The 11816-nt window shown below is 44.2% G+C and overlaps 1 protein-coding gene across 1 annotated transcript; it reads right to left on the reverse strand.

Moving 5' to 3' along the window:
* Positions 1–1006: 1006 nt before the first annotated feature.
* On the reverse strand, positions 1007–11530 carry chst14 (carbohydrate (N-acetylgalactosamine 4-0) sulfotransferase 14). Its single transcript, XM_048532730.1, has 2 exons — positions 11193–11530; positions 1007–2893 (listed from the first exon to the last, which is right to left on the reverse strand). Exons 1-2 carry the CDS (start codon positions 11439–11441, stop codon positions 2075–2077), a joined length of 1068 nt encoding a protein of 355 aa, XP_048388687.1. The 5' UTR covers positions 11442–11530; the 3' UTR covers positions 1007–2074.
* Positions 11531–11816: the final 286 nt, after the last annotated feature.

Consider the following 11816-nt stretch of genomic DNA (forward strand, 5'->3'; position numbering starts at 1 on the left):
TTCCCTGGACAGACCTATCCCCTCCCTACCTCTTCACCTATACTCTCCTCTCCATCTTCGGTCCGCCTCCCCATCTCTCCTTATTTATTCCAGTAGATAGATTGTCGATTGGTTATGGGATCGAGAGTTATGGAGAGAAGGCAGGAGAATTGATCTGAGAAATACATCAGCCATGATCGAAGGTGGTAGAGTGATGAAACATCTTCAATTCAGATTAAAACCAAGCTGGATCTGAGTCTTTGGAAAAGTAGCCACAGTCCTATTTTTCATGGTTTATATAGTAGTCATAACTTTTATTTGAAAACCGAGGAGAGATTAATTTGTATCTAACCTATCTTGCACTTACTTTTGTGTTTTCACCAACACAAGTCCAAGAGTTGCAAAGCAACCACAAACATGGCACCCCCCCCCCCAGTTTTCTTTACAGGTTATCCAGCAATTAACACGCATACATTTCACCTCCTCTCCCTAAGAGATTTGCTTGACTTTTCTCCAAAGATATTGACATTCCGTAAACAGGGAATAAGCCAGAACACTCATTAAACTTCTGACTAAATTTCCAAAGACATGGTAAAATTGTTTTGAATCCAGCTTCTTTAACAAGGCTCATTCTGAAAATTAAATTGATGGTTACACAAAGCTTACTTACATCTTTCTCCATTGCCTCCATGTCTTTTCTTTCTCTAAAAAGACCAGAACTGTTGAGAATGGAGTAGACTGTGGTCTAATCAAAATTCTTGGATTTAATTTCTCTACTTTTCAATCCTGTTGTTGTGAAAATGAACACCAGCACTTTCAGGCTCCATAACTAAATGTAAAAACTGCCACCATTCAGTTCGTCAACTCCCGTAGCCAGTACTCAAAGCATTACATGTAATATCTGTAATGAGTACACAAACACATCCAGATCATTGGTAACAGAGACATTTTAAAACCGGCTTTGATGCAATGTAACAAATAGCAACTCACACCAGTCACTTTTAGCAAATAAAAGAAAACAAGCTCATTTTAAGTAATAATATTTTATTTGATTTGTAATATCTTCATAAAAATATACCCATTTAAAAAATGAATTACTATCAGCCCAACTTGCTCCCAATATCTTGCATTCCACTCAACAGATATCAGCTTTTGGAATATATAAATATAATAGATCTTCCACACCAACCTACAGAAGCCCATTTAAAAAAAGCAAATTCTGCTCCACTCAATCTCTTCATTATAGGGGGTAGAATAAGCAGAGAGCATCTCAGAGCTGAGTGCACATTTACAAAAATAAGTTTCAAATCAAATACACATACATGATCAAAGATAGCTAATTATCCATTGCATTGTTAAGGCTTTTGTTATTGTGGCAGAGTTAAAAACTGGGGGGAGGCTAGAATTATCAATGATTCAAGATGAGACCTGCTCATTTTCTTAAAAAAGAAAATGAGATTTAAAGGCAGCAAATGATCTGAATCTGGAAAAATACGTTCACACTTTAGTAATATTCACTGTGTCGCTATTCTGCCCGGATTTACTTTTACACTGGGTGGGATTGGATAATAAACATCATTAAATTTACTAAGAGCTACCCCAACTGCAATCATTAATAAATGGACAAGAAACTGCTGAATATTCTTCTGATGAAAGCACAGATGGAAATGTAGTTGAAGAGCAAAAGATAAACAAAAAGCAGAAGCCAACCAGATAACTAAGATAAAAATCAAATGACAGTGTTCTTATACAGGGAAAGTACAAACACAATAAGTTAAAATAATGTTTCTCTGGACTTCCTGAAGACAAAAGCAGTTAGTGCCAATAATACTGGTCCTGGTCAATAATTAACTAATTCAATGTTCACTTTGGAAAACTAACCAATGATGGCTAAACTTAAGATTAGGGAGGGGTTAGAGGCAAGAAATCATTACCACCTTAGGAAGGTAACAAACCCAGTGCTGTACAGGTATATAAATGGCATCACACGAAAATATTGTTGTAACCTTGGTGTAATACTAATAACTCCACATTCACTGTTTAGAATATAAATAGAAAAAAATTCCCACCAACACAGAATGGCCAGCAAAGCCCTTCAATGTCTGCAATATTCACTTGTAACATTTGGGAGAGGGTAAGCATAGAGTGAAAAGTCTAGAATATACTTTGGTAAAAGTTCATTGAGAAGTCCTTGTGGCACTTTACACAAGTAATAGTGCAAGGTCTCTTTAGTGATGGGTTTATACCATGCTTGCCTTTGAGGAAACTCAACATGAAGTGGGGCCCCAACACTTCGAAGTACATGGTGTGCATCACTTTGCAACCGTTCATAAGAACCAATGTAGTCATATGTCACAGCGCATGGCTGGCACAGATTGTAAACTGGCATCCAATGTTCATTCATTGATTCTACATCTTCATCCACCAAGTACTGAAGAAATTCTGCAAAAGTAACATCATCTCCCCTGGATTGTCCCACATTTTTTCTATACCTTCTCACTATCTCCATTCCATATCTCCGCTGGTATGCTTCAATTTCCCCAAATTTGTTTTTATAAGCTGACAACAATCGTTCCATTGGGTCTCGAACAAACAGAAACTTATAATAATGTTTCAATCTGTATTTAATTTCACTGTTTTTTAAGTCTCCCAGGAAGACCAAGTCATTTTTGTGATCCATTTTTATCTGGACATGCACGTTATCCAGCACACCGCTCAGAACTTTAATAACACGTTTCCAGTTAGAACATGCAACTTTGGGCACATAACAATACAAGAACCTGTATTTATCATTGACCAGGATGTGTTTCAGTAAGTTCCGTCGCTGAGATGATGTTAAATCAAAAATATTATGTGGCATTGTTTTATGTTTGCATACACTCTGAATGGTCCTATTCCGAATGTCTTGAATAATCTAGAAAAAGAGGTGGAAAACATGACAGTAATTAGGAAGAAAGAACATACATACCTCTGTACACATCGGTAACTTTCCTAGACAAATGCTAAAACAAAGAGTTACCAGAGTATGAACATTTTTGCTGCTCCTTCAACCACTCAAGGACTCATCCTTGTCTCAGGGGTACGTCTCACTTTTTAAAATTCATTTTTATTGCAAAAATATATTGATTCATAAAAAATGATCTTTATTTACATTCACAGGTACTAAAGCAGTTCTGTACAGTCTGTGTGGAAAAAGAGTGAACCGGGAAATTGACATTCCCTGTCGTAGTAAAAAGCCAAAGCACTTTGACCATGCTGTACTCTGTTTACGTACATTTAAGCAACAAGACGGTCTGACAACTGAAAAGACCCTCGTTATACTTTGGCGGAAAGGCCTTAAACAGTGGTCTTTCTCCACTGTGTTGGTGGCAGTTGCCCCAGGCTTTACCGCATTCCTCAGCACACAGTCTTGGGCCTTGGAATGTGCTAGTCATAGAGGTTTACAGCATGGAAACAGGCCCGTCAGCCCAATTTGCCCATGCAGCCCAGTTTTCATTATTAACCTGGAATTAGCCTTTGTTCCCTCTTGGTGCCAACTTAGGTACAGGATACTTTAGTATTTGTTACAGGCTTGAGACAATCATAAATAAAAGCTCAGCGTAAGAGTAAAAGGATAAAGAAGCTTTCTTTTAAAGTGTATTCACACTCTAGTCTTTTAACCAAGTTCACGTCAGCTTTCAGACCTCTAGACCAAGTGTATCAGAGAGGCATCAATCCTTCACTTGCAGTCCCCAAGGGACTCACCACTGCCTCCACTCTGAAGGGTCTAGGCTGGAAATGTCAGCTTTTGTGCTCCTGAGATGCTCCTTAGCCTGCTGTGTGCATCCAGCTCCACACTTTGTTAATAAAATGAGAGGCTGGATGAACACAGCAGCCCCAGCAGCATCTCAGGAGCACAAAAGTTGACGTTTCAGGCCTAGACCCTTCAGAGAGGGGGATGGGGAGAGGGTTCTGGAATAAACAGGAGAGAGGGGGAGTCGGACCGAAGATGGAGAGAAGATAGGTGGAGAGGAATGTATAGGTGGGGAGGTAGGTAGGGGATAGGTCAGTCCAGGGAAGACGGACAGGTCAAGGAGGTGGGATTAGGTTGGTAGGTAGGAGATGGAGGTGCAGCTTGGGGTGGGAGGAAGGGATGGGTGAGAGGAAGAACAGGTTAAGGAGGCAGAGACAGGTTGGACTGGTTTTGGGATGCAGTGGGTGGAGGGGAAGAGCTGGGCTGGTTGTGTGGTGCAGTGGGGGGAGGGGATGATCTGGACTGGTTTTGGGATGCAGTGCGGGGGAGAAGGGGAGATTTTGAAGCTGGTGAAGTCCACATTGATGCCATTGGGCTGCAGGGTTCCCAGGCGGAATATGAATTGCTGTTCTTGCAACCTTCGGGTGGCATCATTGTGGCACTGCAGGAGGCCCACGATGGACATGTCATCTAAAGAATGGGAGGGGGAGTGGAAGTGGTTTGCGACTGGGAGAGCAGTTGCTTATTGCAAACAGAGCGGAGGTCTTCTGCAAAGCGGTCCCCAAGCCTCCACTTGGTTTCCCCAATGTAGAGGACGCCACACCGGGTACAATGGATGCAGTATACCACATTGGCAGATGTGCAGGTGAACCTCTGCTTAATATGGAAAGTCATCTTGGGGCCTCGGATAGGGGTGAGGTGTGGGGGCAAGTGTAGCACTTCCTGCGGTTGCAGGGGAAGGTGCCGGGTGTGGTGGCATTGGAGGGCAGTGTGGAGCGAACAAGGGAGTCACGGAGAGAGTGGTCTCTCCGGAAAGCAGACAAGGGTGGGGATTGGAAAAATGTCTTGGGTGGTGGGGTCGGATTGTAGATGGCAGAAGTGTCGGAGGATGATGCGTTGTATCCGGGAGGTTGGTGGGGTGGTGTGTGAGAACGAGGGGGATCCTCTTTGGGCGGTTGTGGCAGGGGCGGGGTGTGAGGGATGTGTTGCGGGAAATGCGGGAGGCGCAGTCAAGGGCGTTCTCGACCACTGTAGGGGGAAAGTTGCGGTCCTTGAAGAACTTGGACATCTGGGATGTGCGGGAGTGGAATGCCTCATCGTGGGAGCAGATGTGGCGGAGGCGGAGGAATTGGGAATATGGGATGGAATTTTTGCAGGAGGGTGGGTGGGAGGAGGTGTATTCTAGGTAGCTGTGGGAGTCGGTGGGCTTGAAATTGACATCAGTTACAAGCTGGTTGCCTGAGATGGAGACAGAGGTCCAGGAAGGTGAGGGATGTGCTGGGGATGGCCCAGGTGAACTGAAGGTTGGGGTGGAAGGTGTTGGTGAAGTGGATGAACTGTTCAAGCTCCTCTGGGGAGCAAGAGGCGGCGCCGATACAGTCATCAATGTAACGGAGGAAGAGGTGGGGTTTGGGACCTGCGTAGGTGCGGAAGAGGGACTGTTCCACGTAACCTACAAAGAGGCAGGCATAGCTGGGGCCCATGCGGGTGCCCATGGCCAACCCCTTTGTCTGTAGGAAGTGGGAGGAATTTTAACCACACTTTGTTATCTTGGATTCTACAGCATCTACAGTTCCCATTATCACCCTAACTGCTATACTAAGGCTGAAGCAAACATGCCGACAGCCTTCTTCAACCCCGTCTACTTGTGACTCCACCTTCAAGGAGATATGAACCTGTACCCATAGATCTCTGTTCTATAACACTCCCCAGGGCCCTACCATTGACTGTGTAAGTCCTGCCCTGGTTTGACCCACCAAAATACAACATGTTGCATTTATCAAACCCACTGGCCCAGTTGATCAAGATTTTGCTGTACTCCCAGATAACCTTCTTCACTGAAATAACAAGGTGTAGAGCTGGGTGAACACAGCAGGCCAAGCAGAGGAGCAGGAAAGCTGATGTTTCGGGCCTAGTCCCTTCTTCAGAAATGGAGGAGAGGAAGGGGGTTCTGAAATAAACCACATAAATCACTATACCACCAACCCTAGAGTAATGTGCAAACTTACTCACCATGTCTCTCACATTCTCATCCAAATTATTGACTCATGAAATGATGAATAACTGTGGACCCAACACCAATCCTTGTGCCACTCTGCTGATCATAGGCCTCCAGTCTGAAAAACAACTCTCCACCACCAACGTCTTCCGCCAAAAAGCTGTTTTTGAATTCAATTGGCTAGCTGTCCCTGGATCCCATAAGATTTACCCTTACTCAACTACCTACCATATAGTACCTTTTCAAAGGCCTTGCCAAAGTCCATGCAGAAAATATCTATCACACTGACCTCATCTACTTTTAGTCACTCCTTCAAAATAAACTCCAACTTCGTGAGTCATGAACTCCCAAACATCATCATGCTGACTATACCAGAAGAGGCCTTACCTCTCCAAATGCCTATACATTCTGTCTCTCAGAAACCCCTCTAATAATTTACCCAAAGATAATAGGCACATCAATCTGTAGTTCCCAGGCATTTTCCTGCAATCTCTTTTAAATTACACCACAACATTAGTCAACCTTCAATCTCCAGGCACTTCACCCATGGCTGTCAATGATAAAAATATCTCTGCTTGGGGCCCTGAAATTTCCTCTGTAGCCTCCAGAGTCTTGGGATATACTTCGTCAGGTCCTGGGGATTTATCTACCTTAATGCATGTTAAAAGGTGTTCAAAAGTTGATCAAGTCAACTTTTTACACCAGAAGACTAACAAGTTTTGGCAGTCTAAAGACGTTCTTCACCCAGATGACCGTCTTCTGTGTGCAGTCAAACGTTTGTCTCGGTGTCCTCGGGAACAAACCATACAGCACAGGTTCCTGCATCACGGAGCAGCTCAGGGAAAACCCTCAACAAAAACCACTGCATCTCTCTCCAGATATTGGGCACATTCCAGAAGGAGATGCAGACAGGCTCGATACCTTGCAGCCGCTTCGAGGGCAGGGTACGGTGGCACAGTGAGTTTGGGCATACATGAAATATTTGACAGGCAGTGCCATTCTCACCACCAGCCAAGCTGCATCTTGTGTTTGTTGGCAAGTTCTGGTGATGAGGCATTCTTCCAAATGACTCTGACAGTCTGTGACTAAGATGGATTAACGCTCTCCTTTTCCCCCGCAGCGCCTCGAAGACGCTACATGCTGACAACTTCGTAATGGACTTATGGTCAAAGGTGCTTTTCTTTGCAAATTGTTCCATGAAGGACAGAAGTTTTGGAAAGGTCCAACTACTTGGAGTGGTCAACGGCAACGAGGCCATCCTTTGTAACACTGGGGACAAGTAGAACCTCAGTACGTCGAGACACCTGATGGTCTCTACAATTTGACGCAGCCATGGTCAAAGGTGCATCTGCCTAGCTTCTGGCTCACTTGGCAGTATGTTCCTCCCAAGATTTTGTGCACGCCCTGGCCCCGCCAAACCATATTCCCAGTACCTTTGATAATCTGTCCTGATGGTGATGAGGATAAAGGATCGGTTAGCGCAGCTCCCAAAGAACACGGCCTCGGTCCTGCCTCGATTCAGTTTGGCTCTCAATGCCAGTTTGCAATGGTTGCAGATGCTCATGAGACTACGCACGAACAGCTGATCAGAGCCAGAAAAACGTGATGTCATCCACATATAGGGAGACTGTGATTGGCAGGCCTCCACTGTATGGAATAGTCACCCCTCTCAGACTCCCATCCTTCCTGATTGAATCTTTTGCTGAGTCTATGCAACACACAAACAAGGCAGATAAGAAAGAGGGCAGCCTTGTTGGACTCCAAATCTAATCAGGAACCTTTCTGATTCCCAACTGTTGATTGAAACTTCACTAATGACGCTGGTATAAACCAACAGTCAGATTCATTTGATTTCCTCCCAAAAGCCCATTTGAAGAGCATGTCCCTTTATGTAGGTGAAAGATATCCTGCCAAAAGCCTTCTCCTGGTTCAGGATAACAAGACAGATGTCCCTCTCCTCCCGTCCACTGTAAGTGATCTTATCCCTAAGGATAGTCATCTATGGGGCATAGATCTTGCTGGCCAAGGCCAATATTTATTGCACATTTCTAATTTACCCGGAGGGCAATGAAAAGTCAACCATTATTTCTATGGGTCCAGAGTCATATGTTGGCCAGACCATGTAACAATGGCAGATTCTCAGCCCACCCCCCAAAGGACATTATTGAATCAGATGGGTTCAAGTCAGAAAATTCAAGCTCCGAGCATCACACAGGCTGCCAATCAATTCTGTCCTGAGGGAGTCCATTAATGGGTCCCTTCAGGTAGACATAAAATAACTCACGGCATTATTTAAATGAGTAGGGGGTTTGTGATGGCATAAGGGTAACATCAATCCTTCAACAAACAGGGCCTCACTGTTCACGTGCTTTTCAGCTTAATAATTCAAGAATTGCATCCGTGCAAGGTCTCCTGATGATTTGTATGGCTCTGCAGACGATTGCAGGAAAGCCAAAGACATTATTATTTTAAAACAGCAAACTACTTGCTTGTTCTCTTGACCCAAGTCTGCCTAGGTCAACAGGCCAGATTAGTGGCACTTCCATTAATGATAGTCTCTTTATTACTTACTTTATGTACAATGCAGGAAATCAGAATGACTTTGGAGAGGCTACACCAATCTTTAAATTAGGATTCTTAAGCTAAGGCTTGATCGCAGTACAAATTCTCCAAAACAAAAAAAGCAGCAGCTTCTCCTGGACTGACTTGAAATGACAGTAAACATTAGCAAAGATGACAGATGGATTTCACAATTTGGATAATGCACTTTAGAAAATATAGATGACTTCATCACATGCAATGTTTAAAAGTTCAATATTTTGAATTTAAATCTTGTATTTTATTTCATTCTCATTCACATTCACAGACTGACTCATGGTAGGAAATCAGAATAGGGAAGTGAATCAAAGACCACTTGCACTCTTGGTTGTCAACAGCTGTTCAGCTTATTTCAGCTAGAATACAGAACAGAAAACAGGGACGTGTTGTGATTGTAACAAGATTAGTAAGGTCATCAACATAGAATGCGAGTTCCTGGCTGAACCAAATTAACAGCCCCAATCAGGGAGCCCTGGCTGGCAGACAAGAACAACAATTCCAGACATGCTGTTCACTCCGAGAGCCAGCTCTGAGGGAACTGGGTCAGCGTCAAGACACGTACCTGAATAATCGCCTTTGAGTTTGGGGGGGGGGGGGGGGGTGGTGGGCGCAGTGGCCACAAGCATTTTCGGCATCATGCCATTACTTTGGAAGCTTGACTCATTTGATCCTGCCGAAGAATCAGTCCAGTATGTGGAAAGAGTATTATTTTCTTTTAAAGACAAACAGTATTGGGGACGATGCAAAGCAATGAATAAATCTCCTGACAGTCCGGGGAACACCACTTGGATGCAGGTAATTGCATAGTCTCATTCAAGACATATACTGAACAGAAGGACTCTAGGTCAGCCCACAGCAAAATCTCAAAACAAAACCAAGCCTCAGTCAAACGGTTAAAACTTTCTTCAGGATCTGGGCCAGCAAGACATTGTAATTGCTACCAGTATGCAGACTTGAGACAGCAGAATAAAAAGGTCCCACTAGACCTAAATTGAGTAAGAGAACTTGCAGGCCAGTATCCGTGAGCGTGCACACCCTCGAAAGTTCATCTACATCTGGTTTGGAACAGTTAAATTGCTTAGCAATATCCAAATGAGAACAAGTAAATTAAACATTTGGTTAAATGGTCACCCAGGTCAAATGGATGTTAGTGATTGCAGAACCCATCTTTAACAAAATTCACTCTGCATTCCAACCCTGAAGTCTGCGTGCAACCCTGGCTAGACTGAGAACCTAAAGCAGGGATTCTTCAGAGACTAAAGCCACAAGTTCGGTTCCAGTCTCTTATGAGTTACCACTGACTGTTGTGAAAGGCTTGGGCCCAAGCCTGCTGGGGTGAAACTGGTTGAGAAAGATTCATCTAGATTGAGTCAAAACTCAGCGATTAGAAAATGGCTGTCTCCTAAATAAATATCTGGAAGATTTTCAGGAAGGTCTAGGCACTATCAGCAGAGCAAAGGCCATCTTGCTTGTTGACCAGGAAGCAATTTAATGAACCTGCAAGGTATCTATGTGCATGCGTCAGTGTGCAAATGTGTAACAGCGTCAGGAGCTCCAATGCCAGACACAAGACTCCACTAAGCAAAACACAGTGTTTACTTCAAGGGGATGACGTTTGGTGTAGGAATCATGGGAACAACCCTACATGGGTAACAGGCATAAGCTCTTCATCTTACAAGCTTTGCATCTTAGATATAGAACAGGCTTAAAGGTAGAAGACAGACAGCGGTGATGGGAGGGTTACTTTTCAGATTGGTGCTTGTGATGAGTTGGACAAATGGTCTATTTCAGTGTTAAAAGTCTCAATCTCTCTATGACTCCATCCAAGCTTTTTTTTCCACCATATGACTTGTATGTCCTTGGTTACTATGATCTGCCTGTGCTGCTTGCAAAGAAAGGTTTTCACTGTACTTCAGCACATGACAATAAATCAATCACTGACAAGGTACAAGGCAGTAATGTGATGGAATACTTTTCACTTGCCTGGATTATTGAGGCTCCAACAACACTCAAAGCTCAATGCCATCCAGGACAAAAAAAACCAACTTGACTGGAACCAATGCTCAGTAGCAGCATTGTATTACCAGCTAATAAAATGCACTGCACAAAATCACCTACATTCTTTGAAGAACATCTTCCAAACTCATGATCCCTACCATATAGAAGGACAAGGGCAGTAGAGACACAGAAACATTACCATTTGTAAATTTTCCTCCTAGCCACTCACCTTCCTGACTTAGAAATATATTACTGCTCCTTCAGAGTTATTGGGTTAAAATTCTGGAATTTCCTTCCTCACTGCCCCACAACACACAGACTGCAATGTTTCAAGAAGGCAGCTCACCTCCACCCTCATAAGGGCAACTAGGGATGGGCAATAAATGCCACCCAGTCAGTGACACCTACATCCCATGAATGAACCACACACAAAAATAAACTCTTCCCATTTCTTTCTTCATACACGTGTCAATGTTGGCTAGTTTGCTTTTGCTTTGTAGTGGGATATATTGTGGTGGAGCTCTACTGAATCTAATACTGACTCTACTCTGGTAACAACCACAACTTGTCATTGTTAAAATCACTAGCAGTGGTTTAACCACCATAACCAATGGTAACTAGTAGTCAACAGTCACTGGTCATATTAAGAGCCGATTCCGTGCTTACCTGGTACTCCGGGTCTTCGCCCCATTTCCACTTGTCTCCAGTACCAAGAGCAGCTTTAACTCCTCCTGGTCCTGCTCCGGTCGGGCCCCGAGCTCCGTACGAGCGGCCGCTCAGAGTGTCCACCTCGGCCAACATACCTTTCTGGATCATGAGCAACAGCCCGCCCGACGCTACGATCACACCGAAAGTCAACATGGTCGGCAGCAGCACCGCTCTACGAGCGGCCCGAGCCACCGTCAGGCTACCCATGGCGCCAGAACCGCTCGCACCGGCCGTTCCCGTGGCCCAGGCCGAGCCCGGCCTCCGGTCCACCCCACTCTCAGTCTCCAGCCGCAATCTCCAACACACATGCGCAGCGCCACCCACTCAGCATGTTGGGATATGTAGTTCTCCTCCATACCCTTCAATCTTGCCACTGCGCATGTGCCGAATTCGTATACACCTGATGAGACCGATCTCCTATCACGAGTTCACTTACAGATGCAGAATTTTTTTTGTCTTGTTTATTCTGGTTGAAACATTCTTACAGATCTGATCATATTACCTACGTTGCAATCGTGCATTCGCTTCTACAATATCTTAGAGGTCGTCGAAGTTGCAACAGCAGAGTTGATAAAGGGATAA

Source organism: Stegostoma tigrinum, chromosome 1 (genome assembly GCF_030684315.1).
Source record: "Stegostoma tigrinum isolate sSteTig4 chromosome 1, sSteTig4.hap1, whole genome shotgun sequence".
Lineage (NCBI taxonomy): Eukaryota > Metazoa > Chordata > Chondrichthyes > Orectolobiformes > Stegostomatidae > Stegostoma > Stegostoma tigrinum.